This window comes from Aspergillus lucknowensis, assembly GCF_044049455.1.
Source record: "Aspergillus lucknowensis strain CBS 449.75 chromosome Unknown BJX67scaffold_15, whole genome shotgun sequence".
NCBI lineage: Eukaryota > Fungi > Ascomycota > Eurotiomycetes > Eurotiales > Aspergillaceae > Aspergillus > Aspergillus lucknowensis.
The window spans coordinates 98,455-119,153 of record NW_027263559.1 but is presented as its reverse complement, the minus strand read 5'-3'; the positions used below and the strand labels follow the sequence as shown (position 1 = coordinate 119,153).

General features: G+C 53.5%; 6 protein-coding genes across 6 annotated transcripts; 1 reads left to right on the top strand and 5 right to left on the bottom strand.

The window, feature by feature from the left end:
- Positions 1-2,640: 2,640 nt before the first annotated feature.
- On the bottom strand, positions 2,641-4,204 carry BJX67DRAFT_351041 (putative pyruvate formate lyase activating enzyme). The gene is made up of 2 exons (XM_071028871.1): positions 3,713-4,204; positions 2,641-3,631 (listed from the first exon to the last, which is right to left on the bottom strand). The coding sequence occupies exons 1-2, from the start codon at positions 4,127-4,129 to the stop codon at positions 2,888-2,890; spliced, it is 1,161 nt and encodes a 386-aa protein (XP_070887058.1). The 5' UTR covers positions 4,130-4,204; the 3' UTR covers positions 2,641-2,887.
- An 89-nt stretch (positions 4,205-4,293) lies between these two features.
- On the bottom strand, positions 4,294-7,838 carry xlnR (putative C6 transcription factor). The gene is made up of 3 exons (XM_071028870.1): positions 7,128-7,838; positions 4,836-7,060; positions 4,294-4,788 (listed from the first exon to the last, which is right to left on the bottom strand). Exons 1-3 carry the CDS (start codon positions 7,531-7,533, stop codon positions 4,645-4,647), a joined length of 2,775 nt encoding a protein of 924 aa, XP_070887057.1. The 5' UTR covers positions 7,534-7,838; the 3' UTR covers positions 4,294-4,644.
- A 20-nt stretch (positions 7,839-7,858) lies between these two features.
- BJX67DRAFT_60395 (uncharacterized protein) lies at positions 7,859-8,547 on the top strand. Its single transcript, XM_071035214.1, has one exon. It carries the CDS (start codon positions 7,964-7,966, stop codon positions 8,417-8,419), a length of 456 nt encoding a protein of 151 aa, XP_070887056.1. The 5' UTR covers positions 7,859-7,963; the 3' UTR covers positions 8,420-8,547.
- Positions 8,548-9,118: 571 nt separating this feature from the next.
- Positions 9,119-13,763, bottom strand: BJX67DRAFT_60415 (DNA-directed RNA polymerase). Its single transcript, XM_071035215.1, has 2 exons — positions 12,573-13,763; positions 9,119-12,513 (listed from the first exon to the last, which is right to left on the bottom strand). Exons 1-2 carry the CDS (start codon positions 13,386-13,388, stop codon positions 9,172-9,174), a joined length of 4,158 nt encoding a protein of 1,385 aa, XP_070887055.1. The 5' UTR covers positions 13,389-13,763; the 3' UTR covers positions 9,119-9,171.
- Positions 13,764-13,901: 138 nt separating this feature from the next.
- Positions 13,902-15,048, bottom strand: BJX67DRAFT_380280 (uncharacterized protein; the record flags this gene model as incomplete). Its single annotated transcript, XM_071032763.1, has 3 exons — positions 13,902-14,120; positions 14,173-14,438; positions 14,520-15,048. The coding sequence occupies 3 exons, from the start codon at positions 15,046-15,048 to the stop codon at positions 13,902-13,904; spliced, it is 1,014 nt and encodes a 337-aa protein (XP_070887054.1).
- A 720-nt stretch (positions 15,049-15,768) lies between these two features.
- Positions 15,769-20,571, bottom strand: BJX67DRAFT_380279 (sulfite reductase (NADPH) subunit beta; the record flags this gene model as incomplete). The annotated part of the gene is made up of 4 exons (XM_071032762.1): positions 15,769-15,795; positions 15,856-20,244; positions 20,297-20,436; positions 20,541-20,571. 4 exons carry the CDS (start codon positions 20,569-20,571, stop codon positions 15,769-15,771), a joined length of 4,587 nt encoding a protein of 1,528 aa, XP_070887053.1.
- Positions 20,572-20,699: the final 128 nt, after the last annotated feature.

The following is a 20,699-nucleotide window of genomic DNA, read 5'->3' as shown; positions in this document are numbered from 1 at the left end:
TTTTAAGAAGATACTAAGAGAATAATGAGGCTGCGGAAAGATACATGGCAATGGAAGGCCGTGCATTGATTGTGATGAAAACGACGAAGCAAACAAAGAGTCGCATAGACAAGATGCCACGAGGGAAGGAGCGGCCTTCAACCTTGGAACCCCCAGTGACTTCCTAATCCGTCGGCATCTGAAAGGACCAACCGAAAAGCCAAGTACATACAGCTGGTTTGCTGCTAAGAGCGACCTGAAAGGTACAACATACAACTCCCTATTCTGCAATTCCTCGATCCAGATCCACGTCAGGGAGGTCAGGAAAGACTCAGCCCAAGACAACAGTGTCGGCAACACAAGCGGTCTGCCTCTCCAACATGTCCTCCAACCAAACAAACAGATACCTGTCACCGCGTCCATCAGTCACGCACCGAGATCTCCGTGAGCGATCCTCCTATTTAGTACTCGGAATCGGTCATTTCCCAATCTTCGAAGTCCTGTGACGCCATTAGCACTCACTTCCACGTCACTCGGCCGGGGGGAGTTTAGACTACAGGATCGAACTGAAGGGGTGTGGGAGCATGCCTGAAAAGCTCGGGGTCGACGAGCTGGAGATCCAGGGGATCGTAAACACTCTCGCGCTGAGACAGGAGACGTCTAGTGAATATGATCCTGTCGAAGTCTGCCTGATTCTCTAGAGCCTGAAGGGAGAAGATATTCCCGTTGCTGGGAACATTTCCGTCGAAGGTATTGCCGTTATTGAGGGTATTGGTGGGGTTGAAGGAATTGACGTTGTTGATGGCGTCCACATTGTTGACGGCATGGTTGTTGTAGAAGGTATTGATGTTCCTGAATGTATTGACGTTATCGAAAGTATTACCGCCGTCGAAGCTGAAATTATGAGTGCTAATTTCGGGAAAGGTGGCTACGGGCGCCGGAGTCTGCGCAATCAATTAGACATACCCCTCTAGCAAGGTGTGAATACCAACCTGGAAAAATGCCCGGTAAGGCATCTCGTCAACCTCAGCCGTGTTTGCGATATGCCCTCCGTTGCCCTGGGACTGATAGAAAGCATTCACGCCGTGGCCGTTGCCGTTGCCGTTGAGTCCCGAGACCTCGTCATGAAGCGCCTCAAGTGCAATATCAAAGATATTCCTCTCAGGACTGAAGTCGTTAAGCGCAGCGTCAAGGATATTTCCTTCAACCACAGGATAAGCACAATCAGGACGGCCAGTAGAGGCAGTAGGGGGAGTAGGCATGTCCCGTATATCGGAGGCACTGGTAAGAGGAGCTGGATCAACGGCGGCACGTTCACCAGACCCCAAAGGTGGGTATGCAGGCATAAGATTGGAATCTGCGCCAGAAGCGTCGCCTCCAGGAATATTATCCTGTACAGTATCAGCGTCCATCCCGACAAATTAGGGTTGCGTAAACACTCACCTGTTCTGCTGCCACGGGCCTCGTTTCCCTTGTAGCGCGGGTGGGATGAGAACAAGGGGCGTCAGTAGAAATTCGAGCGCCATTAGACATATGAGCGTCAGTAAAGCCGCTAGGGCCCGTAGAATAAGGAACCCGACTAGAAGGAGGAGCGCCATTGGGAATTTGAGCTCCAGTCGAGAAATGAGCGCCATTAGAATGAGGAACACCAGTAGACTGAGGAGCCATTGCAGAGTCACCAGAAGGACCAGGGTTAGCAGAATGAGCAGAGATACCAGCGGCCCCAAAGGTCCCAGGGCCAGCAAAGCCACCAGAGTCACCAGGGCTACTGGGAGGAGTAGGACCAGCAAAGGGGATAGGGACAGCAGACTCAACAACACCAACGGAACAAGCAACTTCAAGAGTCTTCGAAACCATGACAGCCTGTTTACGGCCAGGCCTAACATTTACAGCCTGCTTAGGGATAGGCCTGATCTTTACAGCCGGCTTAGGGCTCGGCGTGGTTTTTGCAGGCTGCTTACGCATCTGCCTGATCCTTGGTAACTATGCAACAACGTCAGTCGCGGCACAGCAAGCAAACAAACCTACCATTAGGAGGAAATATCGAGGGGGTTTATAGTGACAACATACTCCTTGCCTGCTACGCCGACGCTATTGGCGCTGTCAGCATCTCATCTCATCTCATCTCATCTCATCTAGGGGGATTTTCATGCCCTAACTCCTCGACAACACCGAAGACTAGGATGCAAAACGAAAGACGAAGGGGAGAAGGAAGGGAAAACATAACATAACATACGCATCTCGAGGACCCGACACGGCATTTCAGACACTGTTTGAACGGTGTCTTTATACCGGATCTCGGAGGAGGCATGTATTTCTTGATCAGGTGGATAAGTTTACATTTGTTGCAGCGTTGCCCCTTGTATCCTGCTAAGAGCTTTTCCTTGCACGGTATTGGGCAGAATTCCCTGGGGGTTTCACATAGCTCTGGGCGGCCCTTGGACTTTCTCTTGCGCTTGTTCTTCGGGGTCGAGTGGGAATTCTCCTGAGAGTTGTCAGGAGGGCCCTCGCGGCGTTGGTCAGCGGGAGGAAACATGGTGGGTGAGTAGCGGTTGAAGTTAAGGGTGAGAGGGGGGTGAAGGGGGGATAAGACAAGAAGGAGAAGAGAGTGACGGGAAGAGGAATGTGTTTGACTCAAGAGGAGGGAGGGTATTTGTATTTGGCTGTGTTCACAGATGTTGCCGCAACGATGCGATTGCATAGCCGCAACAATGCAATGGCAATTGATATTGAACGTGGCCGAAATTCCAAGACAAACGCCCTATTTGGGATATTAGGGCTTCATCCAGGGCATCCACAGGGGGACAAAGCACGTTGCATCACAAGAATCAAGAAAGACATGAGCACAGCCATTAATCTAAGCTACATATTGTACAAAGATTGGTATCAACAACACCAACACCACCTTCTAAAGATGGAACATCCCCTTCTCATTGACCCCACAAAACCTCCAAAGCCCAGCCTCAACAGCTGCATCTCTCACGCTCCCCAACTCCTCATCCCGAACAGCCCGATTGATCTCCGCATACCGTACCTCTTCTTCCACTTTTTCCTCCTCTGCATCCCCTCCACGTCCTTCAACAATCTTCCTCCTCCTCGTCGTAACGCGCCTCTTCTTCCCAACATGCGCATCAGGATGATACTGTTCCATAATATGCACATACAAATCCCGACTCACATTTCCCGCCAACCACCGCATAATCTCCCTCCCCTCACCCTCCAACCCCGGCATAACAAGATGCCGCAGCAACACACCACGCTGTGCAATCCCATCGCTCGTAAAGCTCAAATCGCCAACCTGCGCATGCATTGCCTTGATACTCTCTCGCGCCGTCTCGGCGTAGTCCTCCGCCTTCAGCAGCCTCTTTGAGGTGGAGGTATTCCACACCTTGAAATCAGGCAGATAGATATCCACCAAGCCGTCCAGGAGATCCAGGGACTCGAGCGAGTCAAACGACGACGTGTTGTAGACGATCGGGATGCGCAGCCCCATATCGCGCGCCGCCAGGATCGACAGAGCAACCTGGGGCACGACGTGCTCGGGCGTGACGAGGTTGATGTTGTGCACGTTCCCCGTGTCCTGGAGCTTCAGGTACCACTCTGCCAGTTCTTCAGGGGTGAGGTCGAACCCGTTTCGTTGGTGCGCGATGTCCTACACAGTCGCACCCCACCCACCCTGGTTAACTTAACACTCGCCGAACGAAGAGCCCGGAATGAATGAGACGAGACATACATGATTCTGACAAAACACACAGCGCAGGTTACACCCGGAGAAGAAAACCGATCCGCTCCCGTGGAACCCCTGGATACAGGGCTCCTCGCCACGATGCGGCGCAATCACGTTCACCTTGGCGGTCTCGGCGCCAATCAAGCACACGCCCGTCGTCTTGTACCGGTTTACGCCGCACCGACGCGGGCAGAGGTTACAGTTCGAGAGGTGCGCGTAGGCCTGGCTGCGTTTTTGGGCGGCTTCAATGGAGGTTAGGAGGTTGTAGCGCGGGGTGTAGTCGTCGAGCAGGTACTGAGGGGGGATGCCGAGGGTTCGGTGTTGGATGTGGGGGAGGAATGCTATCCAGGGGGCCTTGGAGGCCGGGGCGAGGGTCCGGAGGGCGACTGTGGCTTGCGATAGGGGCCGGGGGAAGAGGGACATTTTCTTTTTCTTTCGATACAACAGGATTATGAATTATCAGCCATCTCGCGAGGCCTGGGATTTTTGAAGGATGGGGAGAAACCGGGGGGGGGAAGACGCGGGCGATGAATTTGTTATCGGCTTATCTCAGCGTGGCGTCACAAGAAATGCGACTCGGAAGGACCTCCAGAGGACTCGTAACATGTTTAATGAAAATGTAGATATATAGAATATAAGTGAGACAACGGCAGGGGTATGAGCTCGACATAGTATACATGGAAAGAGGTAAGAAATGCACCACAGGTAAACTATATATACGAAGGCTCCCTCTTACATCCTGGAGCTTCAAGCTTCAAACAGATTCGAAAAGTAATGGACTCCCCAGATTTATTCCCACCAGGTTGCTAAGAACCGGCCAACCCGCCGCTGAATTGAACTCCCGACGAGGCCATCCTTCTTTCGTATTAATCGCTTCGTAGATCGTGTCACTTCGTTATTCGCGCCAGGTCCATGCTCGGGTATCAATGTAGAAAGCATTAGAGTGCAAGGCCAGTGCCATCACCGGTCCAGCGGTATAGAGATAGCACTTCCCGGCGGCGCTGCTGCTGCTCGCCAAAGTCGTCGGGTACGCGGCCGCGGACCTGGGCAAGTGCCGAGCGCATCACTTTGCGGAACGTTCGCTATACTAGTTAGCCAAGGAAACTTTCAATTAACGCGGGCGACAAACCTGATATTCGGTATTCAGCGTCACAACACAGGCCTCATGTGCACGAACGATAGTCTCACAGGCCCGGACAACGCTGGGGTTGGCGTCACCCTGTAGCTTATCCGCGGCGAGTAGCAACAAGAAACTACCTTGGAGAAGGTAGATGCCGAAGAAGAACGGCATGAAGCTGAGATCCGGATCATACTCGAGAATGTCCGCTGCCGCTTCGGCAGCACCAACAGCGTGGCTCATAGCCGCAAGGAAAGACTCCGACGAGATCCACATATCGTGATCCTCCAAAAGGTTGATAGGATCCCATTTCCCAGCCAGCAAAATGTACAAAACGTGCATAATGTGCGTTCCATAAGCAACAACCATCTTAGTGTGGACAATCGACTCATTGACCCTGGACGCAACCGAGCTACTCGATCGGCCAGAGGGACTCACATGGTCCAAGTGTGATTGTTCAGCGGGCTCGTTCTCAGTGTAAGTCAAGCTATTCGTATACCGCGTCTCGAAGTCCTTCAAGCTCTGGCCATAAGCATCGAGCTGCTGCGTGATCTGCATAATATGCTGGTCCCATTCTGTGCCGTTGCGAAACGCGAGGCCATGTCGTGGATGCTCTCTCGCCTGCTGTAAGTCAACGATCCCTCCTAGGATCGTCATTAGTGGCAAGAAATAGCCGAACATGCTATGGCCGGCGCATTCGATCGGGGGGCCGACGGCACGGTAACTCGCGGGCGGAAACTCTCCGGCCTGCCATAAGTCGTCATTCATTGGCTGCAATAATTGGGCGCATTCTTTGTCCTGCAAAGTCAGCGGCCGATTGTAGCAGAGTGCGAGATGACGATCAGTTGCGTATAAGAGCCACCAGAGGCGCCGCCGTTCCTCCCGTTCCTCCTCCGTCACGTTGATGGCCGAGTTGCCGGGGCCATGTGCCGGAAGTAAGGAAGACGCATTCCGCTTTGACGGATCATCCACCTCATTTTCCCGCTCTCCATCCTGCCCCGACTGCGAGGCGTTCGGAGGCAACTCGCGGCCCAGTTTCAGTTCGTGCGCTAAGGACCAGGCAGCAGTCCACCAGCGCATGCTAGCAGCCTTATATTCGCTCGCGGATACCACCGTCGCAAGGTGGACGTACGTTGCCACATCATCGACAGCGCCGGTTGCTGTACTCTGAGCACCTAGCTGGTCCATTGAAACGCCAAAGCCGCCTAGTGCCACGCCATTTATTACCATATTCGCCGCATAGTTCGGAGAGGTTTCGCCGAGGGCCGGGCCATGGATCAACGGACGCAAAAGACCAATCGTCAGCTCCAAGAGCTTCTGGCATACCCGGCCACGGGCGGATGGCGGAGAAGTCAGGAACGGAGCATCGCTCGTTTGAGCGGCCACCCACAGCATACTTGCTAATAGGCCGGGGGAGCACGCGCGAGGTTTTGTCGGATGAAGGAACGACTGCTTTCGGAAAATGTAACCGACAACATACGGAGACTGAGGAGATAGGTGAGAGGAAGAGCAGCTGGTGAAGTAGAGGTCAAGGAGATCACAGGCGAGGGATTGGGGAATTATCGAAGCAATATGGGGAAGAACGGGTTGCAAAACAGGGTATCGTAAACTACTTGAAAACGGGGCCATAGGAAAGGAAGGAAAACTGGCAGGGGACGGAGAAGGAAGGGGAAGCCAGCCGGGGGACTGGGCTGGTGGCGAGAGACCTAGGAACTGGGCAGATGGGTTTTCTGCTTGATTTCCAAGTCGAAATTGGTTGAGGGAAGTCGAGTTTTGCTCCTGTGAATTCAGCAAAGAAAAGGCGCTGTCGTTGTATGCATTCAGGCCGTGCGGTGGGAGAACAGATTGGGGAGAGCGTGGGTTGTTATGTAACATCTGCATCGATCGCAGGTCGGGGACCGGCATCTGCGCGCGGTTCGAGTCATTCAGATGGTTAAAGTGGTTCATGTGCAAGGCATCAAGAGCAGATCCTAAGGGCGGTTGCGAGTGACCCGACGCAGAGTGTCCCGTCTGAATGCCCGCCAGACCATTTGTAGGAGGCAGCTGTGTCTGGACTCGAGTAGCCTCGAGCCCGGGATCGTACCGGCCGGTCGCCTCCTGTGACGGGTGTCTGTCAGGAGGAGACGGGTGCTCATTCGACTGCTGGCCGGCAGCTGCTGCCGCTGCCGCGAGATCCTTTTTCGAAGCCTTCCCACGTTTCTTGCGTTCACGGGCATATTCGCAGGTCAACCCGAATTCTAAGCCATGCAAGTCAGCAACTCTAATCAGCGCCCTTTAAACAACAGAGCGAGGGAGAGAGGATACCTATACAATGAGCACAGGGATTCTGGCCATCGCATTTAGTCCGAAGCTGGTTGCATTGATCGCATGCACGACTGATTCTCCGCCGGACGGGAGCCGAGGAAGAATTTTTGCGGATCATAGATCGCGCCTCCGCGAGAGAATCGCGGACAGAGGAGGGTTTGAAAGCAGAGCCATTCTCACCATAGAGTTGATCCTTGGGTTTCGAGAGGGAGTGTCTCAAAGAGTTTGACGCATTGGATTCAGGGTTGCCGCCTTCTCGCGACAGCTGCAGTTGTTCCAGGACGTACTGTGAGCCTTCAGCGAGCGTATCCAGCCCGACGGTCTGGGATTGGGTCATCCTCGCCGCCTGCGAACCGGAGAAAGGAGAAAACGAGCCAGGGAATTGTTGGAGCGAGGTAGTCGACATCCTCGCGGGAGACTGGATTAAGGGTACATGAGATCGTGGATGGGTGCAAGGGGAGAAAGCGGGAGAGACAGAGAGGGAATTCGACCGTCGGAGCGTGCCAGGCACAGCAGAGAGGGATGGGATGAGGAGAGAAAATCAAAGGATACGGAAGGAGCCTTTGGAAGGATTTAGTTGGAAGGTTAGATGAGTGGGGACACTGAGGAGAGCGCAATGCCGATGGGGACCGGGGGGTGGCAGGTGGCACAGAGCACGGAGGAGTGAGAGCGTTGGAAACCTTGTGCAGAAGAGGGGAAGGAAGGACACGAGGGAAGGAAGGCTCAAAGAAGAACCCCAGAAGTCGCAGAAGTTGGGGAAGCAAAGCGAGAGGCGAGAGGCGTCAGCCAGTGGACGGCCGTGGATTCGGGATTGGGGGGGGAAAGAGGGTCAGGCCATGCGTCCAGACCGAGAGAATCAGGTAGGGATCCCCGGCGGTGATAGTCGGTCGACGCTCGCTTCGGAGACAGAGTTCAGCGGAAACAAAGCTAGAAAAAGAAAAGAACTGAAAGGAACCGCAGAAGGAGACTGGGCTGAAAGCCTGAAACCCAGGAACAGCAAAGCTCACGACAAGGAGAAGGAGAAAAGCGCACTTTTGCGGACCTTTTCGAATGGGCAAAAGGAAGAAAAAGGTGGGGAACCGCAGCCTCAGGCACCCAGATCTGGAGATGCCCCGGTGCCTCCAGTTGCCCGTGCAGCTTTCGGCGAACGTGATTCCTTCCACATGAATCTCGGTCTGGTCTGGGCCAGGAGAAATTGGCCATGCAAAAGACATGCAAGGGGACTTGTGCAGATCCGAACCCAGCTTGAGCCTTGCGATGGCCTCCGAGAGAAACTACTGTCCTTTGTCTGAGGTCCGAAGGGGAGGGAGGGAGGACTGCCGGTCAGGGTTGCCGGTATGGGGTGCCTTAGTCGGATGCGGAGTGCGGATGCAGTCGGTCTGCTCCTGTTGAAATTGCCAGGATCACGTTCTGCAGCGCTGTTTCAGTGGCAAAACCTCCAGCGTGACCATCTCATCAAATTCTCATGCGGATGGAGACCTGAGGCTTGGATTTCTGCCCCTCCAAGGTTTCAGAGACGAGTCAGGCCAAGTCGCCGCACAACTCAGCATGGAAAACCTGGCAGGAGATCAGACCCCCTTGTCGACATGGGCAACTCCGAGTCCGGCCCCACAAGGCCAGAGGGCCTCGGTGAGAAACGTTCACCATGATTGCGAGCGATTCTCGGCACTGCAAAGGCTTCTCAGATCAGCCGGATTCTGGCTAAATTACCCCAGACTCGGCCGCTTTATCCGGTTGGTCGCTTTGGGCGCTTCTTCTCTCCTTCTCGAAACAATCCCGGACACCATCGCCGCTCCGAAAGGATATGCCCTCGAGGTCCCAGACGAACGTGCATGTATCTCTGATATGGAGTCTCGTCTTCTATACAGGTATATACTCATACATGGATATCGTAACAAGAATGAAAGTAATGTACATCACCACCAAAAGACGGGGTAAATTATGACAATGCCCAAAACGCCGCAAAATCCATCCATCCCCCAATCTCCGGCAACTTTTCCTAAAATCAGAACGCCAGCCCTAGATCTTGACCTTGTGGATCCGTTTAGGAGAAAAAATATGCGCTGTCGCGAATCCGCCTCAAGTCCCACTCGCCCTTCTGCGGCACCTCTCGAAACCGCAGGGGCAGCCACAGCCAAACATCCTCCCTCTTCATTTGCTTTCTCACATAGGGCGCATGCTCCTCGCTTTCTTGCCCCGCTTCGGTATCTTCCCCATGGTCGGCAGAGCCGGCATGGGCCAGGGGTTCGGCTTCGGGCGCCAGCGGGTTGTCGAGATGGTCTCCGAGTAAGCTCGAGATTGCCGGGTCTGATGCGTCCATCTGCCAGTCGCAGGGTTGTTGTTTCTCACCCTTCAGGTCCTCCACAACATGCCCGGCGCCTGCCTGACCAAGGGTGCTGTGGATCAAAAGGTCATGGTCCGTGCCGCCGAGCTGCTCAAAAATGCTCCCCGCCGTGACCATCGCACGCCCTTGGGCTTGCAGTTCGGGGTCCTCGGAGTTCAAAAGGCTTTGCCTCTTATACTCTTCAAGAAGCTCTTGCGCTCTGTTAGGCTTCTTGTTTTTCCGAAAGGTGCGAATTTCTCGCGCTATCTTGCTAGAGACTGGTAATCTGGCGAAGAACAAGTTCTTCCCATAACGCACCCGGAATTCTTCCGCTAACCGCCCAATCACGTCATCAGAATGCATCTGAACAAATGCCTCGCGGAGAATCTCATTCATCGAATCAACGTCGGAAGCGTGCGTCCAGAAGGAATCGTGGACGGCGGAGAAGGTAAGGCCTGCCTTGTGGCACGCCCTTGCAGACATGATCATGTGCGTCGCATCCAGGGAATGGATGAAGTTCGGAGGGAAAGCCTGGAGCTGCTTGCGCTTGGAAACAACGAAGCTCGAATTGGGTTCAACAATGCTCAAAGTCTGGAATGATGTCGAGACACGACGGACTTCGCGGGTCCGATATGGCTGCACGACCGGGAGCCCGAGCGGAGTTGTCCAGATAACGGTGGATTTAAACTCTTTCGTCGGATCAATGATTTTCGCTTGCGCCGACTTGGTGGGAACATCTAACCCCATTGCATCGTTAGCGATGGCTTGGATTTGCTCCGGAGAGAGAGACCGCGTGATGCGACTAGCGCAATCGCCGAGCCAGTATTGGATATCGTGCGCTCCGTTGAACATTGAGCCAAGAGCGTCAAAAATCTTCCGAGTAACGTAGAGGGAACCCTGCATCTTTAACTCTCGAGGCAGGTCGGGGTAGTGATCCTCCAGCTGCTTGCGCACTTGCTTAGCGGCTCCTATGAAAGTCACGCCGTACACATTCGTCATTACAGTCTGTTTGACAACTTTACGGGTGATCTTTCCTTCAAGGGCCTGGGCGACCTGGTCGCCCTCAGCTGCGTCTCGCGTAATGGATCGTTTCACGAACTCAGCAACGCCGGAGTAAACGTCAGATGGGCGGTCGGAGGGCTCAAGGTTGACCTGTGCCGCGCCCACACGATCGCCACCAAGAGCAGCGTAGTGTTGCAACCCATTGCAAGAGCCGTCCTGGTGGATAGGCAGGCGAGAAGGGTATTCGGCTGGGACAGGGTGCTGAAGAGCGTTTCGTAGCTCACAGCAAGCTGCTAAGCATTGCCAAGGATCCTCGGCCTTGAGCCACCAGCGCCGACCATGGAGGCCATTATTGGCGGAGTCAAGTACGTCGTCCAAGTGGTCCATAGTAAATTGTTCGCGTTCCGAAAGGCTCGCCTTATCGAACCCCGTGAGGTTCGCTATCTGGATCTTCAACCATCTCAAACCTCTTTCCCCGAGCGGCTTGGCTTCGCTGAAGAGAAGGAGACCCCTGGCATTGTCCGCACCCATCTGATTGAGATACGGAGGGAGTGGATAGGCCCGGCCACGAAAATCCAAGTTATGCGGGAGATAGAATGTCTCGTTCAGATATGCACGGGCCACTTCCAGCTGAAAATTCTGAAAGCATCGGTTAGAATGGTACCCAGCTCTTTGATTTTCAATGTCTCGCACGCGCTCATGCCACTTCCTCATAGCTACAACGCCTTCTTCAGGTGACGGCTTAGGGGGATGCGGCATGTTTGGCTCGAGCGGCGCAAGGTCGGCGATTGCGTCACCCGTGTTCCAAGCCTCGAGCATGACATTGAAAACATCTTGATTGATGCTCCATCCTGTGCTGCCAAGAATATCCAGGGCTTCGCGAATCTCTTTAAGTCCGCCGCCCTCCAATGCAGCTCTCATATACTTGGGTTGCAAGCTCTCGCCAGGTGTGAAACGGACTATGCAATCCTGATGTCTAAGATAGGCGCCGTCCTGAAAGCCGGTCCACGGTCTCGGTTTGCAGACCATCGGTAGACGGCGGCCCATAATCTCTATTGCCGGGTCCTTTGAAACGATTTTGACCAGCGCAGGGTGCACATGGATATATCCACTCCTCCTACCCCAGGTAATCTGGTATGAATGTTGAAATGCAGGCACCATGCCGGTAGTCTGTCGCCCATTCTGTTCCTTCGGCGGGTCAACGACAACGGGGACTTTCGCAATGTCATAAAGGAGACTCATCAACATAGCCCCAACCTTGACCCTGATAGTTCGAGACCAAATTGCCTCAGGTTTCTCTTCCTCCATTTTGCGAACAAGATTCCCCCACATAACTCTGCTATGCGTATCCCTAGTTTTGCGCGCAGCAAGCATGTTCTTGAGCTGTTTGAGGCGGCTCGCACTCGATGAAGCGTTTCTCTGTCTCTCGATAGACCTTTCCGCCAGAATTTCGTCGTACATCTCGTTGCCAATCTTAGAGACAAGAGAAGAAAGTCTAATGCCATTTTCCAAACCCTGGCGGATGAGAGTGTCCAGGACGCTGAGGATGGTGAAAGCTGCCAGCCTCTCCGGCTCGAGTGCACGCAAGAAAATACCATAATCGCACCGCTCTTTCTGTTCTGGGGTTCGGAGGGGGTTCCTTTCCGCTTCCGAAATAAGGATCAATTCCTCCTTGATCTTGGCCACAAGATCTGTGTGCCACGTGTTCAGAATAGGGCTCAGGTGGTGGCCTTGAATTTGAGCACTAGGCGCTGCCTTTTTGAACTTCTCGGCCTCTATTCGCCAACGTTTCAGGGCCGAGCTCATCACATCATTTTCAAGCTGTTGTTGTCTTCGTCGATCGTATAGTTCTTTGCTTTCCACATCCGCGGGATCAGCTTTCACAGGTACGATAGCAGAGGAAAACATCGATATTGACTCTTTAAGTGAGGACAATCCCAACCCAGTCTGCTCAGTGGGTCTGACAGGAGTGACGTCGGCGACTATCATCTGGCCGGTGTTTTGCTCTTCTCGGAGATCCATGCTATCAATAGCGACCCGTTGAAGGTCATTAGAGCAAATCTAGAAAGGGAGAGAGTCAATACCAAGCCGAGAAGATACACACAGATAGGGACACGAACCTCGGACAATTCTCCAAGCTCGAGCTCCGAAAGGATTGGAACGGCCAAAACCTCCTCCTCCAGGCCTCGGGTCTTCGCAAAGGCCCAGTACCGGCGGACGGATCGATCCCTCTGAGAGCCGTGAAGCATGCGGAGCGCCATGCGAATCATGATGGCGAAAGTAGTAGAATCCGGCTGAACGCCACCATATGGCATGTCCACTTCGAACCACCTCTGCATCTGCAATACCAAGTCTTGCTGTCTCGTGAGGACGGCATGTGATACCATAGCCTCCAAGTACCGGTTATGGAGAGCAAGATAGCCAGGGGAGCCGATGGGATAGAACTCCCTCAGTCGATTAATAAGGCTGGTGGCTCGGTCGAATTGGCCGACTCTGAGGGACAGGTCCAAGTTCGCCATCATTTCATTCTCATCGCCACCAACGCCCTTATGCCTCCGAAGGACTTTTGGTTGAGTCTGGAGGAAATCATCGATAATGATCAGAGAGGAAGGGTCAATGGGCGATGGGCGAGGAGAAAATAGTGGGGACGATTGTGGGTATTTTTGCGGCTCGGAAGGATAGGAGTGGTTTTCGAGGTAAGATTGTTGATCGACGACAGAGTGGTCTGCGGCAGTGGCGAGACTTCGACTCGATTGGAACGAGGGTCGACGAGGACGATTCTCCTGAGGAGCATTGGCAGTCGAAGATTGCAACTGATACAGTCGAGTTGACTGGAAATGACGCCGCGGATTCGTTAATGATTGCGAAGAAGAGCGGCCCTTCAGGAGGCGAAGATGCGATGTCGCATTTCGTTTGCGAACAAGCTGCGATAACATGATGTGCAACCCAAATAATTGATGAAATAAATAGTGTATGATGGCAAAGAAGCCAGAATTATATCGAGCCGTAAATCAGAAGAAGAAAAAAAAATGGGGATTTAAAAAATTGACGCCGATGCAAATGCAGGAACAATTTGACCTCGCGAGAGCGACGACTCGACGCCCTTCCAGCACGAAGCCGACAATCCAGACTGACAATCCACCCGGCAGCCTTTCCCAGTCTGCACGCGACTAAGATATAGAGGGTAGAGAATTGAAGGAGGACGACGGAGAAGCAAAAAGGTTGAGGGAAAGGAGTGAAAAATCCAGCTGCGAATAATAATTTCGGGGCCGAAAAGACCGTCTCCCCAAAAGGGTGATCAATCACGTGATGGTCGAACAATCGCCAGCGTTCGATTGGTCCACAGTGGGTTAGTTCCATGAGCAGCCAGCTCCAGCTCGATTGCAACTGACCAACAGCAGCCATGAGGCAGAATTTCGAGATTGTTTAGTTTTGCTAAATAACTTCATCTACCCTTCTTCGGTACTCCTCCCCGAAGACACGTTCTTCTGCTTCAAACGATTCTGCTTCATCGCCCACCCAGTCATCTCCGGCCGAGCAGGGTCAATCCGCGGCGCACTCATCTTATCCAGATAATCCTCGCTGCTGATTGCAGACTCAAGCTGTGGGAGTTCCTCAACGTCTTGATACATCATGTAGCTGTCGTATATCTGCCATGATTCCTCGTTCTGTTTCGCCGTCAGCAGTTTACTCAGTCGGAGAAGCAAAGAAAATCCATACCTCAGCATCAACCCAATCGTATGTTTTCCACTGCTCATCCTGTATCTTCTTCAGAAGGTCGAGATTTCCTGGCACGAGGATCTCTCTATCCTCCGCTCCCTTGACTTTCACGTCAATAGCCCTCGCCTCCGGTTCCGGTCGATCCTCCTCGCCGTCCTTCCGCCCCTTCCCACCGCGTGCCTTCGGCATCTCGTCCATCGCATCGAGATGATGCAGCTGAGGATGCAACTGCACAACCGCCGTAACCGGAGAAAGATGTAACTTATCTGTAAACAAGGTCACCTCGTCAGCAACTTTCCGCAGCACTCATCTCTCAATGCGTATCAAGGAAAGAAGAAAAAACGCACCCCCCCGAAAGGCAGCAAGCATATACACCGGATCTCCCTCCTCAGGACTCTTAATCCTCCCCCCCAAAGTCTGCACTTTGAGCAACGACGCCTCCGTCCCACCCCCGTCCCCCTGACTATCTTCCCCCTTCACCTTCCCCTGCCCACCCGCACCCGCATTCGTATTCCCAACACTAAACCCCCCCGCCATCCCATGCGCGCCTCCCTCCCTCGCACTCCGGCTCTTCCTCAGCGCATCCCCAAACCGCAACCCCTTCCCAATATCATAATTCACCCGCGTGTTAATCGGCACATCGACCTCCACAAGCCCCGTCCTGGGCTTCTGGCGGAACGCAACGGGTTTCTGCCCGTTTGCGTCGTCGTATGCGTGGTCTGTCGGTCGGTCAAGATATTGCAGGACGTATCGTGAGATATGGGAGTCCGTGAGGTAGATGTCGTAGGAGGCTATGACGGGGTCGTCGGTTGGGTTGGGGGTTGCGTTGGAGTTCGAGTGGGTTGGGGTTCGGGTTCGGGATTGCGGAGGGGCCATTTTGCGTTTGGACATAAAGGGATCGTAGTTAGATCAGAGATATAATCATTAATTATGGGTTTAGAAAAAAATAAGTAAGTTATGAAGAAATCCTTTCATGCGAATTGTGAGGGAAAAGCTTGATATCGCTGTGTGATGTGGTTCCGTTCTTTTTTTCTTGATTTGAATCATCCAGCGATTAAAGATGGCAGAAATGCTCCCGGTCTTCACCGCCTACTGTTTATGTTTTAGGCTACTGGTTCCGCCTTGGCATAAAGTGCAAACTATGAATATTACTAAGCAATGCCCATGATGTTTCCTTGTGGTGGGTTTGACGACAAGTCTCGAGTGTCTACCGTGACAAGAGGCAAGCAAAAGAGTAATAATAACATGTAGTATGTCTCTTAGCCGCGGTGTACCCGGGTTTGGTAGAGCTAGTCGTTGGGGAAATGCAAAAAGTTTTGTTCCAGCACCGGTCCGGGAGATAAGTATATATATCTGCGGTTGGACAGAGGGAGAATTTGGAAAAATAATAAAAAAATGGAACATTTGCCAGACTAATTGCTAACGGACAGAATTTTTGTAGCAATGGTATATCCAACAGTCAGATCATCATCAGAACGAACAGGGAATTCCATAATCTAAAGGCAGCAATGCGGGAACCAAGGAAATCATTACATATGCAAATGACAAAAGGACAAGGACAAGAGCTGCATCCATATTCTATGTACGTGCATTTATTTACTCCTCATCGTCTTCCTCGGCGACCTAGACAGATTGTTAGCTATATGGACAAAATCGATAACGTTGGAGTTAGAGGATACTCACTCCTTCGTGGAAGTTGCGTCCGTCAGTGGTCTCGTTGATGACACCGGCACGGATTAACCAATCTCCAAACCTCTCAGGCTCCTCGCCATCAGTATTACGCTCCAGTGCGTAGCGCTTGAGCAGCGGCTTCATGATATCGAGGATCTCATCCTCCTTGATAGAGGAGCGGTAAAGCTTGTTCAGACGCTGTCCGTGATAACCACCGCCAAGGTACATGTTGTAAGCGCCATACGCCTTACCGACGAATGCCACTTCAGCAAGCCAGGGTCTGGCGCAGCCGTTGGGGCAACCGGTCATACGCATGACTATGCTGTCGCGGGCGAGACCGGCCTCTTCAAGGGTGGACTCGAGCTTCGTGATGAGGACGGGAAGGTAGCGCTCAGATTCAGCCATGGCAAGACCGCAGGTAGGGAAGGCGACACAAGCGGACGACGACAGACGCAATCCACTGAAGGAGGTGTTGTCAAGCTTGTACTTAGCCATCAGCTCCTTGATAGCGGGGAGGTCTTCGTCCTTGATGTTGGAGAGGATCAAGTGCTGATTACCCGTGAGGCGGAATTCGCCCTTGCCGAGGGACGCAAGCTCGCGAAGGCCGGTACGCATTCGGAACTCGGCGGTGTCCTCGACGCGACCGTTCTCGATGAAGAAGGTGAAGTGATTGAGACCCTTCTCGTCCTTCTGCCACCCGAAAGTATCGATGTTCGACGCGAACTTGAAGGGGCGGGGCTCGGCGAAGCGGGGTCCATTCGGGAGGAGTGCCTCGACCTTCTCCTTGAAGGCGTCGACGCCCATGTCGTCAATAGTGTATTTCAGACGGGCGTGCTTACGGTTCTTTCGGTCACCGAAGTCACGCTGGACAAGCATGATCTTCTCGCAGACAATATGAACCTGGGCAGCGGGGACATAACCGAACATGCGGCCAGTCTGGGGATAGGTCTTTTTATTGTTGTGGGTGCTGCCCATACCACCGCCAGCAAGAACATTGAATCCTTCCAGGTGTCCGTCGGCGCCCTTGATGGCGATCAAACCAATATCATGTGCATAGACATCAGTATCATTGTGAGGAGGGATAGCTATGGTAATCTTGAACTTGCGGGGAAGATACGTAGGCCCATAGAGGGGCTCATGGTCGACAACAGCATCACCGGCAACTTGAACCTTCTTGTCATTCTCATCCTGGAGCCAGATCTCATGGTAAGCAGTTGTGGAAGGGAGAAGATGATCGCTGATCTTCTTTGACACGGCGTGCACCTCACGATGGTAGTATGATAGCTCAGGTAGGGAACTGCACATGACGTTACGGTTGACATCACCGCAGGCGGCAATGGTCGTCATCAAAGCCTTGTTGATGGCGCGCATCGCGCCGCGAAGGTTGCGCTTAATGACCCCGTGGAACTGGAAGGTCTGACGGGTTGTGAGCTTCATGGTCTCGTTACCGTGAGAGCTGCTGATGGCATCCATCTGCAGCCACTGAGAGGGGGTAGCAACGCCGCCAGGGAGTCGGCAACGGATCATGAAGCTGTACGCTGGCTCAAGTCCCTGCGCTTTGCGCTCATCTCGGAGATCCCGGTCATCTTGCATATAGGTACCGTGGAACTTGGTCAGCTGCTGGTCGCTGGCGGAGATGGCGCCGGTGCTCTCGTCAAGCAATCCCTCGGCAATAGTACCACGAAGGTAGTTGGAGGCGATCTTAATGTCTTCGTTTGTCAACGGCGCGGGTTCCTCGGGGAGACCCTCAACCTTGTCGACACCCAGAGCTTGCCAGAGACGGGGCTCCCACTCGGAATAACCGGTCTGGAAAGCATCAGGGTCCTGGTCGTCACCGAGACCGATATCCGTAAGCTTACGCCCGCCGAGAAAGGCAACGCGGGAATCTAGATCCTTGGCGGGTTTGTTGTAGTAGATCTTATCTTCCTTCCGGGGCCAGTAGTGGCTGTCTCCGAGGCCGAAGACAGAGTAGTTGATGGTTGACAGGTCGAGGTCACCGGAGTTCTTCACGAATTCCCACAAGCTGCGGCCGTTCTGGGGGAACTCTCCCTGACCAGCAGTGCTGGTAATGAATACAATGTTCTCCTCAGTCGGCAAGTCCTCAAGTGGGTAGTCGTCCATAGCCATGACAAGGGTCTTCAGGCCTCGCGCACGGCCACGGTTGCCCAATCGCTTCGCGAGGGTGGCCGCATTGCCGTTGTCAGAGGCAAACAGAATGGTGAGAGGAGCACCGAAAAGGCCTTCCAAGAGCTTCTCGTAGGAATCCTTGGCCTTGCGTTTTTGGACGGCGCGAACCTCGGTACCATAGGACTCGGAAAGAACAGGGGAGAACTTAGGCTGGCGCTTCATGAGCTGCGTGAGCTGATTGTCCCTACGGAGGAACTCTTCGAGCTCACGCTTGAGGCGCTCAGAGTCCAAGGCAAACTTGGGCTCGCCGCGTTCCTCATTAGCGGGGTTCCAGCGATACAGCGGCCAGTAGCCGAGATCAACAGCTTTCTTGGTCTCCTGGAGCACGGTAAGGGCGGAGTCATTCTCTTGGTTGTATGGGAGGTAAGCAACGATAACGGACGGGCCCTTGAACTGCTCGGCTTCTGCCATTGCCTGAAGAACCTGAGTGTAGGAGCTGTACACGGCGACGGAGGCGACGTAGGCGTTTCCAAAGTTCATAGCATACAATCCAATGTCCTTCTTGCGGCGCGTGGGGTCGGCGGCCGCGCGCTCAGAGTAGGGTTGGGAGTCGATAACGAGCATGTTGACATCCGCACCGGAGGCAAGAACATGGTGAACACCAGAGTTTCCAAGATCATACGCCCAGGCGTCAGAACCAATTAGCCACTGTGATTCATCATAGAACAGCTTTTTAGTCTGCAAGAGTTGCTTGGAGAGCGAAGACCCATCGTTGGTAAGTCGGCCAATGACATCTGGAGCCAACTTGTTAGCCTTGTTGGCGTCGGTGGCGTTCAATGCCCAGTCTGCAAGCCACTTCTTGACAACCTCAGTAGCAAAGGTGTTAGATTTGGATGCAGTTTGAACCTCGCTGATGAAGCGCTGGCGGCGTTCTTTCCTCGCGATCAACGATCCAAAACCGTATTCAGGGCTTGCCGCAATAGTGGACGAGATACCGGCATTGTTGGAGCCCAGCTGGTTGGCAAGGTATAGACGCTCTCCGAAGAGCTGATTGAGAATCTTCAGGTATGCATTTTCGGTACGAGGTTGCTCAAGGGAGGTTTCAAGGGTAGGGGTCTTGGAACTGCCGATCTCGAGGTTTTGAATAGGGGAAGGAGAGCTGAGATTCTGGATGATTCCGCGCAGGGCCTGTGTTGCGGTCGAAGGCTCAACGTAGCCGAGCCTGTAACCAACGATCTGCGGGCTGCGACTGCCAGCGGCAGCGGGAGTCAGACTGGATAAGAGGTCCATGAAAGAAGGGCCCCATCTCGTGGTCTTGCGGACCTGTTCCAGAACAGCAATTTTCTCAATCGACCGGGGAATCGAGGTGGCAATTTCAGAGCCGACCCAGGGGCGGTATAGGCGCGCAGTGATCAGCCCGATGTTGGCGAGTTCGGCAGGTACACTCTCCTTTCCAAGGACGTCAACAAACAAGCCCGTTGAACCGAATACAAAGATAGCCGACTTAGCATCAACTGGACCAGTGTATTCGATGGCGCGGTAATTGCGCCCGACAGTCTCGGATAGGATTTTCCAAATTTGGCTTGTCCATGAAAAGATATCAGCAGCACTCACTGGCCGCGCAGATGCGGCATCCACAGTGGTTGCGGCCGAGCTAGTCGCGCGGCTGTCAACACTGCTATCACGTTCTGAAGATCCAACAGACGAGTTGTCAAGGCTGCGGCTGGAGGGTGTCTGGGTCTGGGAGGGCTGTGCAGGGGTAGCTGTCCCTGCAGCGGCGGGGTTCTCCACAGACTCCTCGGATACAGTAGCAACACGCCCAGAGTCGGCGTACAGGGTTTCAACTCCATGGCCATCGGTGTGAGAAACAGCGTTACCGCCCAAATCTAGAAGCCTCTTGAAGACCGCCACATCCTCCTGCTCAATGGCCTCGTCTTTGGCAGAATTGGCAGGGTCGAAGAAGTGGACGACACCCTTCCCAGACTTGCGTGCAAGAGCATGAGCTGTGATTGCAATATCCTGAGCCTCTTGGAGAGTCTCCGAGTGCAAAAATGTGAAGCCGCATTGCCGGATTGAGCTGATGGCGGAGTAATCTGGGAAAGGGTATGGTTCTAATGCGACGTGGATAACGACGGGGGCACTAGCCAGGCGGTAGAGGTGGGGGATAGAAGTGAGCAAAGTAGAGGAGCTGGTCACAGCAGATACTACTTTGCCGGTTTGTAAGGGGTGGAAAGCGGAGAGAAGAGGGTCCTCGTTGTATCGAACGGACACGACCTGGGGGGAAGTTAGACTGCCATCCAAAATACAATACACTCAGGTTACTCACCTCTGGCACAGCTTCGGTCAAGGCGTTACGGGTGTTGCCAGACTTGAGACTCTTCAATGTTTTCGAAAACCATGAATCAGCCTGAAGAGACGGTTGGACCGAGAGGACAACATCGCTGGCCTGGTAGGCGACTCTAGCCACTATATCCACATTAGTCAATTGAGCCCGGCAATATAGGGTCGCCAGGACTCGCAGCGTGACTATCACGGCCCTGCGAGAGAGGAGAAATCAGAGGGGATTTTACCGGCCTCGCCAGCTGTTGCAACGGGTGCCATTTTGTCGATTGCCGGCCGGACTGCGGGAGCTCGCAGAGTGTGGGACGAAGTAGATTGAGGGGATGGGATATCACCGCATTCGGTGACTCCGTGCAGAGAATCGAGTCAATGAGGGAAGTACAGAGGAG